General features: G+C 48.4%; 4 protein-coding genes across 8 annotated transcripts in view; 2 read left to right on the top strand and 2 right to left on the bottom strand.

Moving 5' to 3' along the window:
• Positions 1-1,848, bottom strand: part of LOC118016729 (histidine--tRNA ligase, mitochondrial) — an 8,636-nt gene extending 6,788 nt beyond the window's left edge. For all 3 annotated transcript variants that reach the window (XR_004680893.1, XM_035014311.1, XM_035014312.1), the window contains exons 1-2: positions 1,532-1,848; positions 258-332 (exon numbers count right to left, since the gene is read on the bottom strand). Coding sequence is in view for 2 of the 3 variants with exons in the window: in XM_035014311.1 (XP_034870202.1) it covers positions 258-332; positions 1,532-1,639 (183 nt within the window). In the remaining variant the exon portion in view is untranslated. The remainder of the gene's footprint in view (positions 1-257; positions 333-1,531) is intronic.
• A 36-nt stretch (positions 1,849-1,884) lies between these two features.
• HARS1 (histidyl-tRNA synthetase 1) lies at positions 1,885-14,979 on the top strand. Of its 2 annotated transcripts, XM_035014309.1 has the most exons (13): positions 1,885-2,071; positions 2,351-2,440; positions 6,940-7,059; positions 9,288-9,383; positions 10,278-10,403; positions 11,265-11,372; positions 11,521-11,619; positions 11,878-11,971; positions 12,104-12,231; positions 12,321-12,563; positions 13,802-13,918; positions 14,097-14,243; positions 14,577-14,979. In XM_035014309.1, the coding sequence occupies exons 1-13, from the start codon at positions 1,982-1,984 to the stop codon at positions 14,646-14,648; spliced, it is 1,530 nt and encodes a 509-aa protein (XP_034870200.1). In that variant the 5' UTR covers positions 1,885-1,981; the 3' UTR covers positions 14,649-14,979. The 2 variants fall into 2 exon arrangements, with proteins under 2 accessions (XP_034870200.1, XP_034870201.1); XM_035014310.1 differs by lacking the exons at positions 1,885-2,071; positions 2,351-2,440 and adding an exon at positions 9,135-9,210.
• On the top strand, positions 14,711-18,151 carry DND1 (DND microRNA-mediated repression inhibitor 1). Its single transcript, XM_035015048.1, has 4 exons — positions 14,711-14,765; positions 15,416-15,667; positions 16,057-16,518; positions 17,207-18,151. Exons 1-4 carry the CDS (start codon positions 14,711-14,713, stop codon positions 17,662-17,664), a joined length of 1,227 nt encoding a protein of 408 aa, XP_034870939.1. The 3' UTR covers positions 17,665-18,151.
• On the bottom strand, positions 18,005-22,906 carry WDR55 (WD repeat domain 55). 2 transcript variants are annotated; one of them, XM_035014313.1, is made up of 7 exons: positions 22,619-22,901; positions 19,683-19,783; positions 19,510-19,597; positions 19,242-19,421; positions 19,046-19,145; positions 18,793-18,962; positions 18,005-18,708 (listed from the first exon to the last, which is right to left on the bottom strand). In XM_035014313.1, the coding sequence occupies exons 1-7, from the start codon at positions 22,807-22,809 to the stop codon at positions 18,390-18,392; spliced, it is 1,149 nt and encodes a 382-aa protein (XP_034870204.1). In that variant the 5' UTR covers positions 22,810-22,901; the 3' UTR covers positions 18,005-18,389. The 2 variants fall into 2 exon arrangements, with proteins under 2 accessions (XP_034870204.1, XP_034870205.1); XM_035014314.1 differs by lacking the exon at positions 19,242-19,421 and having other exon boundaries at positions 19,046-19,199; positions 22,619-22,906.
• Positions 22,907-24,300: the final 1,394 nt, after the last annotated feature.

The raw sequence follows: 24,300 nt of genomic DNA, 5'->3' as shown, positions 1-24,300 counted from the left end.
ACCAAAAGCAGCCATGGTGAAAACACAGACAAAAAACAAGTCCATTTAAGACAAAGAGTTAAACAACATCTATAATTGAAAGTTGGAAGTTGAAGGAAAAGGCTCAGTTGACTGAGCCCTATCAGTATCTCAAGAATAGTGAACTTTTTTTTTAAATTAGTCTCAAAAGACATTAAAAGGGATTAGGAAGAGACAAGCAGAGCAGAGGGCAGTCTCCAAGGCACTCTAATAGGACAGGGTGGGGTAAAGGGCATTACCTTTGGTGTCTTGATAATAAAATTTGATTTCTCTTGATGTGGTTTCAGTTGGGATGTTAACACTGCCTCTGAAACCTGGCAGAAAAAGGAATGTGAGATGTGAGCCACAAGACTGGCCAGACCTGGGACATCTCTGGCCCTATGGCCCGACCTGCAAAGACATCTGGCCCTGAGCAAGACAACCTGAACACTGTTTTATCTACTTCAATCTCGGCCTCCCTCCAAAACATACATCATATTTGCTCTATGTACTTAATACACATGAGATCAGGTTTTTATCATATTTGGAGTTTTTAAATGTCTGGAAAAGCTTAAGCACCGGAGAACAATGAAGGCACAGAACAATCTCCACCACTACTTCCACCAACCATCTAGGAGTAGGAATTAATATGATCTCCAATTCTTAGTTCCTACTCAAAGAGCAAAAACATGAACATGAATTTTTAATAAGGAAGCAATGGTCATTAGGCTTAGAGACATGGAAAAAGTAACCTAAAGACAGAAGAGAACAAGCCCAAAACACACAACATGCTTGTGGAGTGACCAGGAATGGATATCCAAATTGAACTAAAAAATCAGACTGGTAGGATGCTGTAACGAAAATTAATAACAAAAGATCTGAACCCTGCTGTTCATAGTAGCACAATGCATCTGCTAGGGTCTATACCAAAGTAAAAATGAATTGGTAATTTTGTTTATTAGCAGTAGGCTGTATGCCGGCCCTTCCAGAAATACAGAGGATGTGGTAGTTCCATATTTTGGCGGATTCTCTCCTCCAAAGGATGGCAGTTCAAGTCCACAGTGCTTCCTCTGCAATTCCAAAATCCAAAAATCTCTAAAAACCGAAAAGTGGTTTTGGGGTTTCTTTATTTTCAGGGAGGGGGAGCTCATTTTGAGGTAACTCTAATGTGAACTCAGTCTACCTGTGGTCTTCAGTCATCTCACTTAATGGGGATATTCATATACTTTGCTTAAGAATGTGTTTGACCCCAAGAGGTTCACATAAGTGACTGTGGACTTCTATTAAAAAGACTCCTTTACTATGTATCCGTAGATAAGTCATTTAACCTTGCAGCTCTTTCCTCAACTGTAAAATGGAAATAATCCCAATCTCTCAAGATTGCTATGAAGATTAAATGACAAAGCATCTAAAATGCTTAGCTCAGTACCGGTAGACTACTCAAAAAAAACCCCGACTGTACTACTAGACTGCATGCAGTCCATGCTTTCAGACCTTGATATCCTGCCCCAACAGACCACTCAGTCTGGCTCACCTGGCTATGAAAATGGACCTCCCTGATGCACACAAGACCGGACGGCCGCAGGAGCTGGTTGAACAGTGAAACCCAGGCCCTCATGTGCAGGAGTCCGAACGGGGGCATCGCGTAACTGGAGGCAGCCTTTCCGAGACAGGAGCCAAAGGACCTGAGAACGAGGCAGGTCGGACCCCGCCCCAGTAAGGGTGCAGAGCGCTGTAGAGGTTAGCCGTAGCACCAGCGAAAATGCGATCACTTCCGCACCTTCCAAAGCCTGAAGGATGGCTCCGAACCTCTCAAGCTCCGTTTTAGCTTCAGCACTTCCGGTAGTAGCCGGAAGTGGTTGTTGTGCTCGGCGGAGGCTCTCTAGGCGTGTGGGCCAGTGACTCGATAGCCGGAAGTAGTCCGAGCTGAGGCTGCGGCACCGAGGGCCGATCTAGGCAGGGCTCATCGCCGGTTGGCTGCAGTATGGCTGAACGTGCGGCACTAGAGGAGCTAGTGCGATTTCAGGGAGAGCGCGTGCGGGCCCTCAAGCAGCAGAAGGCCAGCGCTGAGCAGGTGCGACCCAGGTGGCAGGGGAGAGGCCAAAGTAGAGCCAGGGAGGACATAGAGCTGGGTGGTCTGCAAAGAGGAAAGATGTGGGAAAAGGGACCGGGCCGGTAGGGAGAAGCAGAGCCTGGGTGGGGAGGTGGCCGGGGTAGGACCCGAGAGAAGCAAAGGTGGGCCTGAGTCGAGAGATCGGCCCCAGATTCTGATGAGGGAGGGATACTGAATGAATGGCTGAGGAGGGAAGGGAGTGGCAGACGTGATAGCCCAGCACCTACTTTACCTCCACAGATCGAGGAGGAGGTGGCAAAACTACTGAAACTGAAGGCGCAGCTGGGCCCTGATGAAGGGAAACAGAAGTTTGTGCTCAAAACCCCCAAGGTAAATATAATTCCTTTAAGGAGAAAGCCCCCAACCCCACTCCCAAGGGTGGATGCCCCTGCTTCCCTGAACAGTTGCTCTGGGCGCTGGGCTGAATTGGAGTCTGCGTCATTCTGGGATAGCAAAGTGATGGCAGAAACTAGGCCAGCTGGGTGCTTAGGGGAGTACGCCAGCTACTGCTACTCCTTCTTTCATTCAGTAAATATTTATTGAGTGTTTACTATGTGCCTAGCACCGTAGGAAGCAGTGAGTATGCCATGGTGAACTATATAGCCTGCCCTCATGGAGCTTACCTCCTACTGAAGGGAACAGACGTAGGACAAATAATCCCACTCTTGAAGATGTAATTATAAATTGTGATAAATGATATAAAGAAATAATAAGAATTCTCCGAGACAAATAAGAACTAGAGAGTCTGAAAAAACCTCACTGAAGAAGTGATATACTAACTGACCGAAGATGAATGGGAGTTAGCCAGGGAAAGAGCGTGAGGAAGATAGGTTCAGGTAGAGTATGGAAATCCTGAAGGAGAAAAGAGCCCTGGTAGTTTCAAGGGTAGAACCTTGAATACAGAGGGAGAGTGGAGTGGATTGGAATGACGTTGGAGATTACTAGCCCAGTCTCCAGGATTTCAGTTCAGATGTCCGTCTTTGTAAGTTCTATAAACAGAATTATTTACCATTTCATCCGGGTTCCCTTGGCACTTCATATATATATCTCTACTATTGCATTTCTTGGTGACTTTCAATTATTCACATGGTTTATTTACCCTGAGAGGCTGAGACTATGTGTCTGGAACTGAACAGATAATTCAATAATTGTATGTGGAACTGGATTCCAAAGGAGAAGGGTCTTCCTTGTGTTGAGGTGTCGCCTTTTTAGGTTCATTCTTTGGGCTCCTAAATCCATTAAGCTAGTCTTTTCTACACATAACTAATTTCAGATGTTAAAGAGACAATGTAAAATCACAAAGCAGTGATTATCAATAGTTTTTCATACTATTTAGTGAAAAATTAATGGGGAATTTGTGATAGATCAGGCTGGCCTCACTTAAACCCAGTGATCAATCTTAACATCACTAAAAGCAGGGCAACCAGACATTATGTTTCTCCTGATGTGATGCAATAAGAAGTACACAGCCCCACCTATGAAGTATTCTTGCAAGAAAAATTGAACTTGAATCTAATCGGGATTCTGACCTACCAGTTTACCAGAAATATGGGAGATGGAGGAATGTATTAAATGATACATTGAATATACTGTTAATGAAATCTAGAATATGAGAAGTTCTTTATGACAAAAAATTCAATTCTCTCAACAAATAAATGACTTTTTTTTTTAAAGGAAAGGAAACTTGTGGATTAGACAAGAGACAAATACAGTGAATGGGCTTCATTTAGAATCTAATTCAAACAAGTCAACCATAAAAAAGTATTCTTGAGGCAATTGGGGAAAATTAAACATGGCTTGGGTATTAGATAATATGAAAGGGTTGCTGTTTGTTTTGTTGGTTGTAATAATGGTATTGTAGTGTTTCGGCTTTTTTTAAACCTTGTGCACTAGAGAATCAGACAAATATTTAGGGACAAACTGATATAATGGCTGGATTTACTCTAAAATACTCCAGGAAAAAAAAAAAGTTGGGGCTTAGATAAAGTAAAAATAACAGATGCTGATGGTTATTGAAGCTGGGTAGTAGATAACATGCTGGTGTATGATACTATTCTCTATAATGTGTGTTTGAAAATTACTATTTGAAAAGAAAGTGAAATTATACTGGAGAGTTAATATCCACTTTAATTTGTTGAAACACATTCCTTGATGTGTGATTTATATTAACAGAAAACTCAGTATCATGGGGACAGGACTCTTTCAAGAGGTTTTTATGGTCAAAATTATTTTTATGATTATACCAAAACGTTATTTGCCTTTGTGACCACATTTGCTATGAAGATGCAAAACTGGTGAGTAGAACTGCTGGTATCTTAGCATGAAACATGACAGTGGCCCTACAGTATTCTAATAGCCATCATGTTCTTTACTTTCATGCACTCGCGGTTAAAAAAAAAAAATCAATTTTACTGAGGAATGTCCTTGATAAAACAGTAAAAATTACTCATTTTATTACTCAAAAATTACTCATTTTGAGTACACTTTTTTAGTATTCCGTGTGATGAAATGGGAAGTATACATAAAGCACTTCTGCTGCGTTCCAAAGTAGGAAAAATGCTTGTGCCATAGCATGAATTTAAGCTAACTAGCTACTTTTTTCACAGGACACCTTTTTTACTCGAAAGACAAACTGTTGTTTTAAAGATTTGGGTATTTGGCAGACATCTTGAGGAAAACGAAGTGAGCTTTGTCACCTCAAGGAAAACATCTGACAATATTTGTTGCCAGTGATAAAATTCAAACATTCAAGTGAAAGTTAGGATTTTAGGGAACTTGTATCTTTCCCCATGATCTAGACAGCTTCCCAGTATAGTAGTTAAAGACTTTCCTGGTGAGCTCTGTGTTGATATTAACAAATGTGTTTTCTGATACAATGAAGTGCGTAAATATTTGGAAGCTCTGTATAATTTATCAATGAACCAATATTTTCCACATGACCAATGTATAATGTTGTAAAATCACGCATGGGTACAAGATTCATTCAAAGTACAAGATGGAGTAATCGCTATTTTGAAAATTATGGTAAAATATATGTAACATGAAATTTGCCATTTTAACCATTTTCTAAAGATTTTATTTTATTTATTTATTTGACAGAGAGAGCAGTGTGTGTGAGAGAGCACTGGGGGGAGGGGGTGGGCAGAGAGGGAGAGGCAGACGCTTAACTAACTGAGCCACCCAGTCACCCCTTTTTAAACCATTTTTAAGTCTAGTTTGGTGGCATTAAGTAGGTTCACATTGTGTGGAACCATCACCACTATTCATCCCCAGAACTTTTTTTTTTATCATAACAAACTGACATTTTGCACCCATTAAGCAGTAACTACCCCCTCTACCCTCCCTCCAGTCCCCAGGTAACCATTGTTCTTTCTGTCTCTGTGAATTCTGGGTACCGTATATAAGTAATGGATTTTAATGTAACACTGTGAAAAGTTCATTGCAGTGTGAAGATTCCACACTGCAACCAATCTTTAAGAAACTGCCATTTGTTGGATTTTGGTGTAGTTTAAGAAGAATATCTACAGTTAGCTGAAAAGTTTATTAAAATATTCCTTCTTGGAGCGCCCGGGTGGCTCAGTTGTTAAGCGGCTGCCTTCGGCTCAGGTCATGTGTCCCAGGGTCCTGGGATTGAGCCCCACATCAGGCTCCTTGCTCAGCGAGGAGCCTGCTTCTCCCTCTCCCTCTGCCTGCCGATCCCCCTGCTTGTGTGCGCATACTTGCTCTCTTTCTCTCTCTCTGTCAAATAAATAAATAAAATCTTAAAAAAATATATATTCCTTATTTTACAATTACACATCTTTGTAAGGCTAGATCTTCTGTATGCAACCAGAACAACATCACAGCAGAATTGTATACATGCACAAAGCATGTATAAGAACCCATTTGTCTTCTGTTAGGCCAGACATTAAAGATTTGCAAAAATGTAAATCAACACCACCCTTCTCACCAAATTTTTTTTGTTTTGGGAAGTAGTTACATTTTCCTAAAATGTTATTTATGTTAACATGTAATGGATTTACTATTTGTTAACTGAATTAATAAATATTCTTAAATGTTCACAGTTTTAATTTCTAATACAATAAGCTTTGATAGGTATAATCCACTTTGGGGTCCTTAATAAATAGTAAAGTTTAAAGAGGTCCTGAGACCAAAGACTTGAGAGTAGGGTGTAAACACCCAGATTCGAAGCTCTCATCGGGAAGAACAGCGTTCTAGTCCTGACTGCCACGAACCTGCTGAGTGGCCTTAGGTAATGATTTAACTTCTCAATATCCTGTAATTCATCCATAAAAGGTACCTGCCTAGCCTATGTCACAGGGCTATTAGAAACAAATTAGAGAACAAATAGTATTTATTAGAATTTTTTTTTAAGTTATGCTGGGGGAAAATGTTACTTATAAAATTTGGAATTCAACTAGCTAAGCCAGTTTGAGTTGGTTATATACCTTTCATCAGGTAGGTGTTTTCTCTTAGGAAGGGAAATGTTCTGGTATCACAGAAAAAGAGTTTTTAGGAAAACTACTCAGAAAATAGTGTGAAAGAAGAAAGAAAGAAAAGAAAGAGAGAAAATAGCATTCTAAGAATTCTAGAAAATAGAACCACGCTAAAAAGCGGATAGAATTTAGAAGGGTGATAGCAGATGGGTGTGGTAATTACTAGGGAATCGTTTGTGCTTGCTTTACGACTCCGTAGCCTGTAGGAAAAAAAGTTTGGGGCAGTGTTTGCATTTGTCATCTTTGAGGTCATGCTTTTATATTTTTGACCTGCATGTTCCCTGTTTGTTTTTAAATCCCATCCCTGGTTCTTTGGCTGATTGGGACTCCCAGGGTACAAGAGACTACAGTCCCCGGCAGATGGCTGTTCGGGAGAAGGTGTTTGATGTAATCGTCAGCTGCTTCAAGCGTCATGGTGCAGAAGTAATCGATACGCCTGTGTTCGAACGAAAGGTGAGGGCTGGGTGAGGAGAAATTGCGTGGTGGGAGAGTGGATACACAAACAACACGGAAGGTGACAAGAGACTGAGAGGTCTCTCTCCTGTTGGGGACAAAGGCCAGTATTTTCTCCAATGAGAAGGGGAGCAGGCCTGGTTTAGAAGGAGAGGCCCTGCTTTTTATTTGCCGTGGCCATGGCTGGTGGCTTCCAGAAGAGAGCCCTGGTTAGTGAAAGTTGTTATGGTCCTCTCTACTATGAATTCCCTGGTACCTGTACTTGAGATGTTTTGAGATACATACAAACCATACATATAAAGAATCAATATATAACTGGTTTCCTGTTCATGGACCCTGAGATTGTTTCCAGTTCTTTACTGTTAAAAAAAACAAAAACAGATTGCAACACTCCCTGTTTAAAAACATTACATTTATAACAAAATCCAAATTCTACTCTTGCTTACAAGGCCCTGCATGATCTGGCCATTGCCTATCTTGCCCGCCTCATCTCGTGCTATTCTTCCCCTTGGCCACTGTGCTACTCTGGTCTTCTTTCTGTGACTGGACCATTCTAAATATGTTTCTATCTCAGGGCCTTTGTACTTGCTTTTCCCTCTTCTTGAACTCCCTTGCCCCTAACTCTGTTCAGCTTTAATTTCAGATTAAAATAGAGATTAAAGATTTTAATTTCAGATCTCAACTAAAATGCCATTCTTCAAATAGTCCTCTACAACTATCTTGTCTAAAGTATCCCTTGTTGGGGCGCCTGGGTGGCTCAGTTGTTAAGCGTCTGCCTCCGGCTCAGGTCATGATCCCAGGGTCCTGGGATGGAGCCCCGCATTGGGCTCCTTGCTCCGCAGGAAGCCTGCTTCTCCCTCTCCCACTCCCCCTGCTTGTGTTCCCTCTCTCGCTGTGTCTCTCTCTGTCAAATAAATAAATAAAATCTTAAAAAATAAATAAATGAAATGTCCTTTGTCTATCACACTGACCTGTTTTATTTCCATTAGAGCAGCTGTAACTAACTGAAATCATCTGTTCATTTGTTTCCTTGCCTTAGTGTACTGCCTGTCTCTTCTCCTTGGTAGGAAAGATCCGTGACGGTATGGACTACCTTTGTCTTGTTCACTGATCTATATTCAGTGCTTAGAACAATGTCTGGTACTGGTGGGCATTCATCTGCAGGGTGAATTCATAGAAATGAAATTGCTGGGTCAAAAGATTGTACTCATTTATGTTTACCAATTCTCCTAGTTTGCTAGGGCTGCCATAACAAAGAACTGTAGACTGGGGGGCTTACACAGCAAATTTAGTGTCAGGAGGCTAGAAGTCCAAGACAAAGTGTCAGTAGGGTTGGTTCTTATGGAGGATCATGAGGGATCTGTTTCAGGCCTTGCTTCTTGGCCGTAGATGGTGTCTTCCCAGTTTCTTCATATCATCTTCCCTCTGTCTGTGTCCAATTTTCCTTTTTTTATAAGGACATCACTTATATTGGATTAGGGCCCACCCTAATGACATCATTTTAGCTTAACTACCTCTTCAAAGACCCTGTCTCCAAATATAGTCACATTCTGAAGTTACTGGGGGATAGGATTGCAATATATGAATTTTGAAGGGGACACAGTTCAGCCCATAACACCAACCAATGTATGAGTGTTTCTAATTCTACACACTGGGAATTTTCAGGCTTTTTAAACTTTGCCACCAGTCTGGTAAGTGAAGTATGTTATCACCTTATTGAAGGCATCACATCGCAAGAACTGCTATTTCAGTTTTGCCTTTTGACATTGTTCAAACTTTAAGCGTCATAAAAACATTTTATTGATCTAATAATCCACTTTTAGGAGTTTAATTCTCAAAAAATGTATATTCCAAAGAAAAAACTATATACCAAAGTGTGTTTATTGAAATGTTATGGAACTTTTTTTTTTTTGGAATAACCTAATCAACTAACAATGTAACACTAGGAAGGAAGGAAATACAGAGCTGCTTCTCACTGAAGTATTATGCAGCTTTTAAAAATAATACTTCAGCTGTGTCACAAAATGGAAATGTGATAAGCAGAAAATGAAATTGGTATTTCCTTTTTATTATAGTTAACATCAAATACATAAGCATTGGGATAGACAGCAGAAGAAGTATAGACAAGCTGGAATCAGTCATGTTAAGATGGTGGGTTTTTGTTTTAAAAATTCCTTTTAAATTGTTATATTTATCATTGTGACCACCTTTCTTTATATTTTCTCCAGGAAACACTGACTGGGAAGTATGGAGAAGACTCTAAGCTTATCTATGACCTGAAGGACCAGGGTGGAGAGCTACTATCCCTTCGTTATGACCTTACTGTATCTTTCTAAACTTGGGCTCTTGGTACTTTGGATCAATTCAGTTCTCACTGGGCTGGGGCTATTTCTAGCCTCAGGTTTGGGGATAGCCAGACATAGGTGGGATTAAACATGATGCTTATGGCAATCAAGGAACTTCTTTCTTTCTTTTCCTTTCCTTTCCTTTCTTTTTCTTTCTGTCTTTTTCTTTCCTTATTATTTTTTAAAGATTTTATTTATTTATTTGCCAGAGAGAGAGAGAGCACAAGCAGGGGGAGTGGCAGGCAGAGGGAGGAGCAGGTTCCCACTGAGCAAGGAACCTGATGGGCGGGACTCAATCCCAGGACCCTGGGAACATGACCTGAACTGAAGGCAGACGTTCAACGGATTGAGCCACCCAGGCATCCCTGGAACTTACTTCTTTAAATCAGGAATGGGACTTTAGCTAAATAGAACATAGCCTTAAAAGTCTTCTGAATCCCGAGTGAGACCTCAGCTTTATGTTGGGAACCTGTTCCAACTCAGTAATCCCTTGGCTCCAGAGTATCTCTCCCCTGCCCTGTCCAGTGGGCAAAGTTCTCCTTAACTGACCAAAAGTACATTTCCTTTATCGCCAAGCTATGTCAGAGAATCATCTGCTCAGAAATCCTACATGGAGACCTTTTTCTGTTCTCTGGCCGATCTGCCTGGCCCCCTCCTGTGCTCAGCATAGTCCAGGGGAGACACTAACCAAAGAGAGAGGAACCCTAATCTTTTTTGAGACTTCTGCTGTGCTAACAAAGTTGATTCTGATGTTCAGAAATGCTCTTAATCTTACAGGTTGTGGTTTTACTCACACATAGAGAGCTTCTGTTGGTGGTGATAATCAACTGCCGGACTGTGTGAGGAGGGGTCTTTCTCCTTAACTGTTACCAGGTTCCTTTTGCTCGATACTTGGCAATGAATAAACTGACCAACATTAAACGCTACCACATAGCCAAAGTATATCGGCGAGATAACCCAGCCATGACCCGCGGCCGGTATCGGGAATTCTATCAGTGTGTGAGTATGTGGGGCGTGATGGGGAACTTGGCCCTCCCTCAACTTAGTAGAATCTACTGAGTACTCATGGTGCACTGAACAAACTGGTTGCACCAGATAGTGCTAACCTTAGATTTCTTTAGCATTTTCATGTAGAGGATAGGGATTATTCTCCCCATTTTACATATGAGTAAATTTGAGACTCAGCAAGATTAAGAGATCATAGGGATGGAGGCGCCTGGGTGGCTCAGTCGTTAAACGTCTGCCTTCGGCTTGGGTCGTGATCCCAGGGTCCTGGGATCGAGCCCCACATCAGGCTCCCTGCTCGGCAGGAAGCCTGCTTCTCCCTCTCCCACCCCCCCTGCTTGTGTTCCCTCTCTCACTGTCTCTCCCTCTGAAATTAAAAAAAAAAGAGATCATAGGGATAAGAAAGCCAAAGTCAGGAGCAGAACTTTTGGTCCATTGTTCTTTATATTAAACCACAGTGATTGGATCACAGCAAAGGATGGGGAAATTGGATTTGAAGTATCAGATCATCCAGAGTGGTGGCAGAGCTTCTGAATAAGTAGAGAAAATGGCTAAGTATTAAGGCCATATATTTGCCCCCACAGTGCTAGGAGAAAATAGGGAAAAATAGATGAGTGAGATAATGAAGGAATGTAGACAGAAGGGAAACCAGGATGGGTAAGAGACCCAAGAATGCTGGGAGTTTCCTCTGGGTTGGTGATAGGACAGATAATGAAGAAGGCGGTATGTGCATGAGTGCAGATAGGCCTTTATAGGGAAAAAGCAGAGCTCCCAGGGCTGCGTCTTCCCCTGCTCCCCGCCCTGCCCTTAAGAAGGTTAAAACTCTGAGGACTATACCTACCCATCTCCCTGCAGGACTTTGACATTGCCGGACAATTTGACCCCATGATCCCTGATGCAGAATGCCTGAAGATCATGTGTGAGATCCTGAGTTCCCTTCAGATAGGTGACTTCCTGGTCAAGGTCAGAGCTGAACGGGTTTGGGAGGGCAAAGTTGGGCGAAGCTTCTCATAGAAGATCCTTGTGCAGAGAGACCAGTAGCCCAAGTGACCAGAACTATTGATGGTCACACAAAGAGATCCTCTCCTCACTATGCCTTGGGTCCCTGCAGGTCAATGATCGGCGCATCCTAGATGGGATGTTTGCCATCTGTGGTGTGCCTGATAGCAAGTTCCGGACCATCTGCTCCTCGGTGGACAAGCTGGACAAGGTAATGACCTAAACACGTCACTCTTCTTTTCTCAGTACATTTCCTTTATCTCCAAGCTATGTCAGAGAATCATCTGCTGCTCTGAGAGACGTAAAACAAGATCAGGAGAGAGGGGCCGTGCCTCTGTGCTCACCAAAGGAAGATTAGCCCCAGAATATAGGGTGAAAGGCAACTTCTGGAGGCAACTTCTGGAGGGCCCACACTTGCTCTGCAGTGGAGAACTACCCAGGGGTCCCTTACTGGTATCTGTCTGCCTAGGTGTCCTGGGAGGAAGTAAAGAACGAGATGGTGGGAGAGAAGGGCCTCGCACCAGAGGTGGCTGACCGCATTGGGGACTATGTCCAGCAGCATGGTGAGGAACAGACCCTGCCTCTCCAAGAGCCATCAAACTGGCCTCAAATCTTACGCCAAAACAACTGTGTGTGTGTGTGTGTGTGTGTGTAGTCCAGTCAGTCAGTCTGGCTCACAAATGATACCTTCCCAGGTGGGGTATCCCTGGTGGAACAGCTGCTCCAGGATCCTGAACTATCCCAAAACAAACAGGCCTTGGAGGGCCTGGGAGACCTAAAACTACTGTTTGAATACCTGACCCTGTTTGGCATTGCTGACAAGGTGAGTCAGCCTGGGGGTGGACACCTTAGCTGAACTCCGGGGTTTCAGTTCCTTGATCCTCATCTTGTACTATGATTTTGTCTCCACAGATCTCCTTTGACCTGAGCCTTGCTCGAGGGCTAGACTACTATACTGGGGTGATCTATGAGGCAGTGCTGCTACAAACCCCAGTCCGAGCAGGGGAAGAGCCCCTGGGGGTGGGCAGTGTGGCTGCTGGAGGACGCTATGATGGACTGGTGGGCATGTTCGACCCTAAAGGACGCAAGGTGCCATGCGTGGGGCTCAGCATTGGGGTGGAGCGGATCTTTTCCATTGTGGAGCAGAGGCTAGAGGTACGTCCTGGGGGTGGGCAGCTGGTGGCATGTGAGCTGTTTTCTTTGATCTTCAAGGGGGCAAATAGTACTGTGTTGGTCAAGGAGCATCTCTGGAAGAAATGGAGAAAAGATGGTTGCTGTCTTTCACAGACTCGCACCCCACTGTCGACCGCTTTATGGATCTTTGATCATTCTTCACAGAATCCTTTCCTCTGGGTCCCTGCTTCCCTCAGCACTGTCAGAAGTCATAGCTGGTATAACCAAAGACCCAGATCTTCTTCAGAATACAGAATGCTTAATAGTTTACTACTCTGTACTAGGCACCATGCTTAGTGCTTTTCATGCATTATCTAGTAAAATTCTTACACAGCCCTGTAAATGTATTGTTTACATTTTCTACACAAGGGAGCTGAAGCATTATAGGTCATAATTTGCTCAAGGTTGTGAAACTCTTAAGTAGCAGGGTCAGAATTTGAATCCAGGCAGTCTAACTCCAAAGGCTTGCTCCTACCTACTCTGATGGTGTCTCTAAGTGGTAAGCATGTATCTGAGGTCTTGGGATCCTTCAGTGGCTATCTTGACTCTCTAGCCCCTGGAGTAACACCAGGGAAGGCCCTCATGGCCTCAAGCACGCTTAACTGGCTGGTTGCATTTCATCCCTTGGGGAATCCTCTGGCAGTCATCTTCCCAGTGCTCCCATCCTTTTCTCTGGAGCGGAAACCACCCATGTTTCCCAGTTGAGGTCACTGTTCCAGTAGGTATCTTAGGTTGTTAAGAACGATGAAAATAGTTTTCCAGAAAAAGACAAGGGGCGGCGGCAGCATTTTCCCTTTCCCCCTGTCCACCCACACCCTGGGTTGGGCCCTGTGGCCAAAGTATAAGAGGCACAGTGTCTTGACTGGGCAGACAGTAAGTGGGAACTGGGTGACAGTAAGTGGGAACTTCCGTGTGAATGTTCTTTTGGACCCGTAAGGTACTAGAAGGAAACAAGTTTGAAGTTACTGTACGTAAACCACCTTCACTCTTGCCCTACGTGATCTGTTCTGGCAAGTCATATGTACAAGCCAGTCAGTTCATTTCTTACATCTTTGAGGAGCCACCTTATGCCCAGTTGCTAGCGGAGAAGACAGGGCCCCTGTCCTTGTGGAGCTCGTGCAGTTGGGCCTTGTCTCTCAGAATCCTGACAACAGCCTGCTCCGTTTGCTCTTTGAAGGTAGCCCAGCTCTCGGACTCTTACTTATGTGCCCCTTCCCCAGGCTTTGGAGGAGAAGGTACGGACCACAGAGACACAGGTGCTTGTTGCATCTGCCCAGAAGAAGCTGCTGGAGGAGAGACTGAAGCTTGTCTCGGAGCTCTGGGATGCCGGGATCAAGGTAGCGGAGGCCGGCCCCAGGGTGGCAGCAGACTTGGGAGTGCTAGGAACAAACGAAGTAAAAGCTCATCCATAGCAACTTTGTGGAGGAGGGCCAAGAGCACTTGGGCCCCTTCCAAGGAAGTTGTCCCTGAGGGCAGTAGAAGCCAGCACTCATCTTCTGCCCTGGTCCCCTGCAGGCAGAGCTGCTCTACAGGAAGAACCCAAAGCTGCTGAACCAGTTGCAATACTGTGAGGAGGCAGGCATCCCACTGGTGGCCATCATCGGTGAGCAGGAGCTCAAGGATGGGGTCATCAAGCTCCGCTCAGTGGCCAGCAGGGAAGAGGTAGGTAGGTGGGCAGGAAGGCTGAGGGACAGGGAATGGCTGGCAGGCCATGCCCATTCAAGACCCGAGCAAAAGCCTGGCACTCATGTTAATGCCCACTCGGAAAGGACTAAAGGTTAACCTGTTACTATGGCCCTGGTAGGGTAGGAGTCCCATCTCCATCTGTACCCTGTGTCTCTGGCTCCTCCAGGAAGCACTGTCTACTTTTTGCCTGCCTTTGCTTGCGTTCCTGCTCCCAGCTGAGCCAACTCTGATGACTAGGGGAAGCAGTGGGCACTTAGGAGCAGTGGAGTCAGAGATGCTCACACCACCTTCTTTCCCCATCCTGGCCAGGTGGACGTCCGAAGAGAAGACCTTGTGGAAGAAATCAAAAGGAGAACAAGCCAGCCCCTTTGCATGTGCTGAGTTGAGCAAACTATCAGGGGAAAGTGGGACTGGCACCATGTGAGGCTCAGACAAAACTCTGCATGTATACTTCACAGCTTTGCACACTTCTGTTCCAGCAGGAAGACCTGAACGGTGGTCAGAACGGAGACTTTTTATTATGATTATTTTATTGGTAATCACAGGCAAAAGTGGCCAGGTATTACACAGTTTTTCCACAGGATGTCCTGGGGGCTTAGTCCGTCTGTGCTCCAGGGACGGAGCCTCAGATGGTCGCCCCTGCAGGACCCTAACCAGATGGAGGGAGTGCTCCCCCCTAATCCTTACAGGTCCAATAAAATGACTCAACCGCTGGAGCCTGCCTGTGTCACTGCTGTCTAGTCCTGCCTTCCCTGTGGGAGCCTGGGCCTGCCATTCCAACCACCTGAGCGGTGCGAAAGTGGGGAGAGACTGACAGTGGGCTCCCTGGGCGCCTGCCCGGGGTGAAGGGTGCCGCTGAGGCTCCTGCCTCCCGCGCACAGCCACGCCCGAGGAGCCGGCGCTGCCCACCGCACGCTCACCACGCTCACCAGTTAAGGGCTCTAGCTTTCACCTGAGGGTCCGAGGTTCCCGCGGCGCACGTGCAGTGGATACCCCCACCCCCTTGGGGGGCGGGGTCGTGTTCAGAGCCAATGAGAGCTTGGGGGGAGGAGGGGTAGGGAAACTTCCAGAGGGAGATGCGGAGGAGGTTATAAAGGGGGTACCGACGGGCTGGTCCGAGAGCCATGCAGTCCAAGCGGGAGTGTGAGGTGAGTGGCTGGCAAGAGGGGCTCGACAAGCGCCACCTGCGCAGGGAGAAGTGGCCCCTTGGGCTCCGGCTCCACAGGCGAGGTGGGGGGCGGGCGCGGCGATCCGCCATTCCAACCTGCCCTTTCGCCTTCAGCTGTGGTGTGAGAGGGTGAATCCCGAGAACAAGGCGGCGTTGGAGGCGTGGGTCAGGGAGACGGGCATCCGCCTGGTGCAGGTGAACGGGCAGAGGAAGTATGGCGGGCCACCCCCAGGTACGTCGCAGCCCTACGCCTGCCGGGCCCCGCCAGCCTCGACGGTCCCGACCGTGCATCCTCTGGGGGAGGGGCCTAGCCCAGTGCTCTGCAGGCAGAAATCTCGACCCGTTGCACCCCCTCCGATCAAGCAGCTGAGACTTGTCTGTGGCTCTCCAGCCACCCACCTTGCCCCCCGCCCCCCGAGGGAGGGAGCCAGCCTTAAGGTGCACTTACCTGCGCCAGCCGCGTTGTTAGCTAGGCACCCGGTTATGCCAGCCGCTCGGGGTGCGAGTGCTGCACCCATTTCACGGACGTTTGCTCATAGGCCCTCTCGCGCTGGGTGCCCGGGCCCGAAACCCGGAGCCGTCCCGGAGGATGACGGTGCCCCTTTCCGCTCCTTCCCCCAGGCTGGGTGGGCAGCCCGCCGCCGGCCGGGTCCGAGGTGTTTATCGGGCGGCTGCCCCAGGACGTGTACGAGCACCAGCTGATCCCACTGTTCCAGCGCGTGGGCCGCCTCTACGAGTTCCGCCTGATGATGACCTTCAGCGGCCTGAACCGCGGCTTCGCCTACGCGCGCTACAGTTCGCGGCGCGGCGCCCAGGCGGCCATCGCCACGCTGCACAACCACCCGCTGCGGCCGGCCTGCCCGCTGCTCGTGTGCCGCAGCACGGAGAAGTGCGAGCTGAGTGTGGACGGGCTGCCCCCGGCGCTGAGCCGCCGCGCGCTGCTGCTCGCGCTGCAGCCCCTGGGCCCCGGCCTGCAGGAGGCGCTGCTGATGCCCAGCCCCGGGCCGGCGCCCGCGCAAATTGCGCTGCTCAAGTTCAACTCGCACCGCGCCGCTGCCATGGCCAAAAAAGCCCTGGTGGAAGGTAGGGGGGACGAGGCTGCGGGGGGGGGGGGGCCTGCTGGTGGGGGCCAAACACATTTCGCCATGCACTTTACACGTCAGCACAGAGGGTAAAGCAAGATCGTAGGGTAAAGCAAGTCTGAGTTTTCGATGTCATACTATATATGACCTGAGATTTTTAGTTTCCGCTGGTGCTCCCAGGTGCCACCTGCGTTAACGCTTCCCAGGCATTATCTCCTAACTTAGTCTCCAACATTCCAGTGAAACACAGAATGAGCTCCCTCTTTAGATACGAAGAGAGGGTTTGGGGAGAAATTAATTCGCCCGAGGCAGTCCTACAGAGTCTACCTTTTATCTGCTATAGAACTTGCTACCTCAGGCTGTTGTGAGAATTAGGTGGCACTTAGCACATTCCCTGAGTCGTGGCAGGTAATCACAGTAAAGGTTAGCTATTATGATGGTTATGAGGCAGACAAAGCCTGCATCCACCGGCACTCCAATAAGGGAACTCAGAAGGTAGCAACTACTACGCCCCCTTTTCAAAGAGACACAAAGAAGCCTGGAGAAGTTAACTCGCCCAAGGTCACACCACCAGGAAATGGGAAGGCTAGAAATTGAACAGGCCGCGTAGACTCCAAAGGGTTCACAGGGCCTGGGAGCTTGGATCCAGGGCTTAGACCTCCCCCCTTGTCTCTGCCTTTCTCCTGCAGGGCAGTCACGCCTCTGTGGAGAGCAGGTGGCGGTGGAGTGGCTCAAGCCAGACCTGAAGCAGCGACTCCGCCAGCAGCTCCTGGGTCCCTCACCGCAGAGCCTGCAGCCAGACGGCAGTTGGCTGACCCCAGCCAGGGACAAGCTAGAGTCCCAAGGGGCTCGGGCTGCCCTGCAGCTGTTGTGCCAGCGGATGAAGCTGGGCAGCCCCGTGTTCCTCACCAAGTGTCTGGGCACAGGCCCTGCTGGCTGGCACCGCTTCTGGTACCAGGTGGTGATCCCTGGGCACCCGGTGCCCTTCAGCGGCCTCATCTGGGTGGTGCTGGCCCCAGACGGGCAGAACGGGCATGAGGTGGCTAAGGATGCCGTGTCTGCCAGGATGCTAGAGGCACTGAGGGAGTCGGGGGCCAGCCTTGTACGGTCTGCGGGAGCCGAGGCAGGTACCGTGGTTAAGCAGTGACGCTGTCCTCTTCACAGGCAGCCGGCACGAGCTGGCAGAGCTTGTGTCCGTCCCCAGCCCAGCAGGCCTGGGCAGCCGCCATCTAATCTCAGAGAGGAGGAGCCCGGGCCGCGCCCTACCTCTGACACAGCCTCCCAGCTGGGGCAGGGCCCCAGGAGGCCTGGGAAAGCTCAGGTTTGGCTAAGTTGTGGTGAGGGACCCTTGCTTTCCCCCTCCCGGCCCAGGGTCTGACCTGGCCCCACGGTATTCCTTGGCCGTTCTCTGTGTGATAGACACACAAACACCCCCTCTTCTCCCACAGCCCAGTATGAATCTCACTTCTTATTTTCTTGATTTGTCATCTTTGTTGATTTTATTTGGAGGCTGGCTGAGCCAGAGGGTCAGAAATCTGCCTTGTGTCCCCACTACATGACATTCTGGTTATGGTGTATGTGATTTTGGGTTTTTCTCTGCTGGTTGTATTTATATTAAACCCCTGGTTGGTGTACACCTGTGTCCGTGCGATCTTGCCCCAGCCGTGGGCTTCTCTCCCACTGGCCGAGTGAGCGGCTACCAGAGCAAGTACTTACCTCCTCCCCCCCGCACCCTCAGTCCCGAGCCTCTGGCTCTGCACCTTTGTGCACAGCCCAAGAGCAGTACGAGTCTGGAGTCTGTAGCGCCTCTCGTATCCAGCCCAGGAAGCAAGACGTGCCCGGGGGGACCTATCCAAGACTTGGCTCCTGCCCTCAGTCACGGTCATCCTCCCTCTCCTCCTCCCCCTGAGCTGCGCAGTCTTCTCCCTCTTCCCTCAGTCCTGCAAAGAAGTCAGCTGTGCTCCAAGCCTTGCTGCTCAGCGCCCGCAGCGGCCCCCCCTTTTTCTTGCGCCGGCGGTAGTCCTCCACGACCACAGCCCGCAGCTGGGCCATGCTCCAGAACTTGAGGCGCTGGTCGTGGCCACTGCTGGCCAGGAGGTGGCCGCAGTGGCAGAGGGCCAGCTTCTCCACAGGCTCCCCGGCATGCTGGCCCACGCTGCCCACCACACGGTTCGGCAGGATGTTGACCGCCCTGGGCAGAGAGAAGAGAGAGTTTGGTCTTGGCTGGTTCGGTCGGCCCCTCGTGCGACCTCAGGCCGTCCTGGCCTCTTCTCACCTGATGACTCCGTCAGTGGACCCAGCGCACAGCAGGCTCTCCGTGACCGGAACCATGCAGTCAATGGACTCCGCTCTCAGAGCAAAGCGATCACTTGTGGCCCCAAAGCCATTCCAGTTGAAGAGGTAGATGGTGCCTTCACCGGAGCCACAGGCCACCTTCTTCCCATACTGCAGAGAATGAAACCATGTCTGCGGGGGCCCTGTCCGAACAGATCCCTGCCGTGCTCCCAAAGCCCCACACCGAGACGTACTTTCATGAGCGTGACAGAGGTCAGGTCTCCAGACTGAGGCTCTGAGAGCAGTTCAAACCGGCGCCGCCTGATGTTGAAGACGCCCAGGCAGCCATCCCCGCTGTAGAGAGAACAGAGCAGCGGGCTTGGCCAAAGCCCCCATCGAAGGAGGGCGCTGCAACAGGGAAGGGAAAGGGAGGCAGCTTTGAGGCTGTACCTGGCCGTAAGCAGCAGCTTCTTGGCTGGGTCCAGAGCCATGTCAGCGATATACTCCTCATGCTGCCGCATATCCATTAAGGGGCCCTCCTTCCGCTGGTCCCAGAGCCGGATGCCACCCATGTCATCCCCAGTGGCCAGGACATTCTCATCTACCAGCAGCAGACTGTTGATGGGGGCGCTAGAGACACAGAGCTGCTTGAAGCATTTTGTCCCGGGAGGAAGCTACCACCTTACCTTGACCTCAACACACAATTAGCTCCCCTTACCCGTGAGCCTTGGAAATGCGTCTTTCCAGTCGGCCCTGCTCCACATCTAGAACATGGATGGCTTTGTCCTTGGAGACAGTGACAAGTTCTGGGGAGAGAGGTGCCCAGGTCATGGTGCTGCTCACTGCTCCCTTGCCAACAGATTGCTGGCTGGCTGCCTGCCCAATACTCACTCTGTCCATCTTCAGAGAAGGCCACAGCTCGGCAGGATTTGAGGTGGTGACCTGAGGACCAGAGCTCCTTCGTTTCTCCTTCTTGGCAAGAGTAGGAAAAGCTAGGGGGAGGAGGCAGAGAGTGAATGACTCCAGATCCTGCCAGCAGGGAATATAAAGACCAACTTAGTCAACCTTCCACCTCTCTAGAAACTGCTGCTTACATACCACCAAACCCACGGAGCTTACCATCCCATTTTTCCATTTTCAAATGTTCAGTCTTTAATTCAACATACATTCAAAGTATATTTGCTCAGGACTTCTTTGTGAACTGACCCCACGTCATCCTTAAAAGCCCCAGCCTGGGGAAATACTAGATCTGGACCACTATGGAGGGCGTGAACTATGTGCTAAAGACAGAACAGGGGCGCCTGGGTGGCTCAGTTGGTTAAGCGTCCGCCTTCAGCTCAGGTCATAATCCCAGAGTCCTAGGATCGACTCCTTGCTCAGCAGGGAGTCTGCTTCTCCCTCTCCCTCTGCCCCTCCCCCAGCTTGTGCTCTGAGTCTCTCATTCTGAAAAATCTTAAAAAAAAAAAAAAGAGCCCCAGGAGTTTGAAATACAAAAATTAACAAAAGACAGGGCTCTTGTACTCCAGGTCTATATGAGCTCAAGAAAGTTAAAACTAATTACAGAATATTGTGGCCACATGCTGAAAAGGAGGTAGGATCAAAATGGAGGTGGAACAGAGAAGGGCCAGCCTGGAAGCTCAGCTCTGAGGCAAGTATTTGTCCAGAGTGTATCCCTAGTGCCTGCCTCAGAGCAGATCTTCAAAAAGGGCCAGATGACAAAGTACTTAATTGCTAGGGAGTTTTGGTGAGCAGAACAGGGTCTCCTTATTTGCTCTGTCCCAGTGCCTAGCATGGGAAAAGAGCCCTGGAAAGCTAAGGTCAAGATGTGAGTTGGGTCACGAAGAATAAGTAGTTCATCTGGCAGATACTGGAGGCAGATAATCAATGTCCCTTCTAGGGCAGAGACAAGGAATGAGGAGGGTTCCAGTGGCAGGAGAGTGAATGGGTGAATCTGGAAAGATGGGTTGGACTGGACTTGAGACCATATAGGCCAAGCAGAAGTATGAATTTAATCCTATGGGAAAAGGAACCTCTTTGGAATGGTCATGGAAGAAGTTAGAAGCCTGCCAAAAGGCAGTGGCTGAGGGTAGGAAAGAGGAGACAAACTGAAGCAATGTTATGTGAGTAAAGCTGGAGGTTCAGAGTGACCCCCAAGTGTCTGGCATGAAGTAAGTTAAGTGTGAATAGTAATAGAAAGGAACCCACATTTGTTGAACTCAGTATACACCTGACTGCTCTGCAAGGTAGGTCCAGGCATACCTCCTTTTATTGTGCTTCACACACACTGCATTTTTTACAAACGGAAGGTCTGTGGCAACCCTGTATGGAGCGTGTCTGTCGGTACCATTTTTCCAACACCATCTGCTTCCTTCGTGTCTCTGTCACATTTTGGTAACCCGCACAATATTTCAGACTTTTTCATTATATTTGTTATGGTGATCTGTGACCAGCGACTATGACTCACTCATGACGGTTAGCATTTTTTAGCCATAAAGTATTTTTTAATTAAGGTATGTATATTGTTTTTTAGACATAATGCTAAGGCACATTTAATAGACTGCAGTATAGAGTATACTTATATGAACTGGGAAACCGAAAAATTTGTGTGCCTCACTTTATTGCGATGGTCTCGAGCCCAACCTGCAGGATCTCCGAGGTATGCCAAAAACTACTCGTTTTTGAAGAGGAAAATATGGAAGTTAACTTGCCCAAGGTGACTGAAGCTACTGAGGAGGTTGAGGTTTAATGTCATTAAGTAAATCTGACAGCACAACTCTTCTGGTTAAAACCTTCAATGACTTTTTCACTGCTTCCAGCCTACTTCTCTTGTTCAAAATCAGACACTTACCGAGCACCTAACGTGGTCTAGAAGCAGGAGATATAATGGGGAACAAAACAGACTACAGATTACAGAAAAGCGTTTTTCAGACTCCAGTCATGACCCATTAGTGAGCTGCGATCAGCATTTTCTGTCTGTGTGCCTGCAGTAACAACGTAATAAACCAGAAAATATCAGGGTGCATCACACATAAAAATTATTTTTGGTGTGCGGCGAGGTCAAAAAGTTTGAAAAACTTTTTTTTTTTTTTAGTGAAGGGGACAAGCATTCAAATGATTACACAAATGGATGTAGGATTGCAAACCACACGAAGTTTATGAGGGAAAGTTATCTGGTGCCAACGCAGCAGCATCTAATGGGTAATCTAACTCAGTCTGGGGAACGGGAGGGCAAGTGTAGAGATGTTGAGAACTCAGGGATAGTGGGTACAAGTGAGGGGAAAGTTTTGCAGGCAGAAGGAATAACCCACAAAAGAACTGAGGATTTAAGATACATTAAAAAGGTAGAATGAATGAGCACAGAAAGTAAGGGGAAAGTGAGCGAGAACCAGATGGCCAAGACCCTAAAAGCCAGATCAAGGAGTTTTGACTTAATCCTAAAAACAAAGGTAAACTACTGAGGGGTTTTAATCAAGAGAGGTGGTTAGATTTGTGTTTTTGAAAGATTAAAGCAGGCAAGAAGCAAAGCGGAAGGGGCCCATTCAACCCGTTTCAGGCTCAGTAAAATAATCCAGTGAAAAATAACAGCGTCCTGAACGCCTTCTTGTCCTGCTACTGTCTCTGGGCTTTGTCAGGACATTCCAGCCACTTTGTCTTCCTTTCAGTTGTCTCAAGAGATTTGTGTGTTAACTGGTTTAAAACCAAATGTTATTGAACGAATCGGATCAGATGAGTCAAGATTTGTCTCTCTGCACCTTTCTCTCCTCATCCCACCTCCATCCCGAGGGAGCTTCCAGATCTCGCAGCCCCGAGCCCTGCCCAGCACTTACACGAACACGTCCCCGTCCACGTCCCCCGCCGCCAGGAGGTCGCGGGCCGGATGGAACGCCAGCCCGCTGGCCGGTGCTTCCAGCACGATGTCTTCCGGGGTGTCTCGGATGCGGACCGGGGTTTCCGTGGAGTCGGGGTTCTCCTCGTCGCTCCCATCCTCGGCGGGCCTCTCCTCACACGTGCGGTCCATGCACCGAAGGACTCGGAGCAGATCAACTCTAGAGCGGTGAGCCCAAACCCTCCCCCTGGCCTGGAGGAGTGGCCCAGATTCCACTTCCGCCTTGGGGGCGGAGCCGGAAGTGGCGCTAAGACGGGCAGAGGCGGGCCGGCCGCAGCTAGCGTGGGTGGAGTGGATCCCAGGACCCCGCCCTTGTCAAGGTGAGCAGCTTGTCCGTGGTACCGTGGCCCTTTGCTGGGCCAGGTAGACGGCGCGACTGTCAGTGCTGTCCTTGATCACGTCACGTAAAGCTGGGAACTGCTTAAGTCCTTTCCCCTCATCCTGATCGATGCTGACAGTTTGGGACTCCCTCCCGCAACTAGTAGGGATGATTTACTGCCCTCAGGATAGGAAAGGGACGCCAGTCTTTCATGGCTTGGTGACACCCAAGAGCAGCCTCCAGGTTAGTCCGGAAGCAGCGAAAGCCCCACACCGCGAGAATTCGGTATGTGGAGGTCGTGGACGTCAGGCCGGCCAAGCACACGCTTAAACTGCTGCGGCCTATGCTCAACACCTTCGGGGCCAAAGGGAACGCGCCCTGCCGGTTCCTGCAGTTTGGCTGCATACCCTCAGAGGGCCAGGCCAGCAGTGCTCGGAGCTGGCAAGGAGTTGCTTGAGGAAAACGGGCACAACAGTCGACGTTCTGAACATTCGGGTTCTCACAGGTTCCATAAAGATGGGAACACTCTGTGATGGGGCACATAAGGAGCACAAGCCCCTGGGACTGAAGAGAAGCTTCTCACATCACTGTGGTACTAAGCCTTCTAAGACATCTTATATACTGATGCCCAGCCTCCTCAATGGGAGGTGAAAGTGAGGTGAGGGACCTCAGAGAAGCCGTATGTCCTGTGTGAATGGAAAAGTTGCCATGTGGTGTTGGGGGTCCTTGTCACTCACCATGTGGCCAACCAGAGGACCTTGGGCATGTCCACAAGGCTTGGTGATACTCGCAGAAACTGACTTTATTTTAAGTAAGCTCAACACCCAGCATGGGGCTTTAACACAAACCATGAGATCAGAAGTCCCATGTTCTGCCAACTGAGCCAGCCAGCCAGGCTCCCCTGCAGAAATGGATTTTTTAAATGGACCATCAACCCCCAGGTTTTTTGGTTTTCTAAGTAAGCTCTTTGCCCAGTGTTGCCCAAGGCTTGAACTCAGGACCTGACATCAAGAGTCACATGTTCTACAGACTGAGCCAGCCACATACCCCAACCCCCAGGTCTTAAATTTAATGATCTTCTAAGTATCTTCATCTAAGCCAGGTCTTTGTGACCTCTTTCTTAACTGGGACCAATGCCTACAACTATGAAACCAGGGTGTCCTTTACTGTCTGATACTAGGCATTCTAGGTGCTATTGCAGTCAGAGCCTAATTTCAACCTCCTAGAGGCCATACGCAAAGCTGCCTTCCTCAGATGCTCTTGCCCTATCAAGCTGAAAGTGACCAAAGGCAAGGCAAGGTTAA

This window comes from Mirounga leonina, unplaced genomic scaffold, assembly GCF_011800145.1.
Source record: "Mirounga leonina isolate KUSES-001 unplaced genomic scaffold, KU_Mleo_1.0 Mir_168, whole genome shotgun sequence".
NCBI lineage: Eukaryota > Metazoa > Chordata > Mammalia > Carnivora > Phocidae > Mirounga > Mirounga leonina.
The sequence above is the reverse complement of the archived record's forward strand: the minus strand, read 5'-3'. Positions and strand labels throughout refer to the sequence as shown.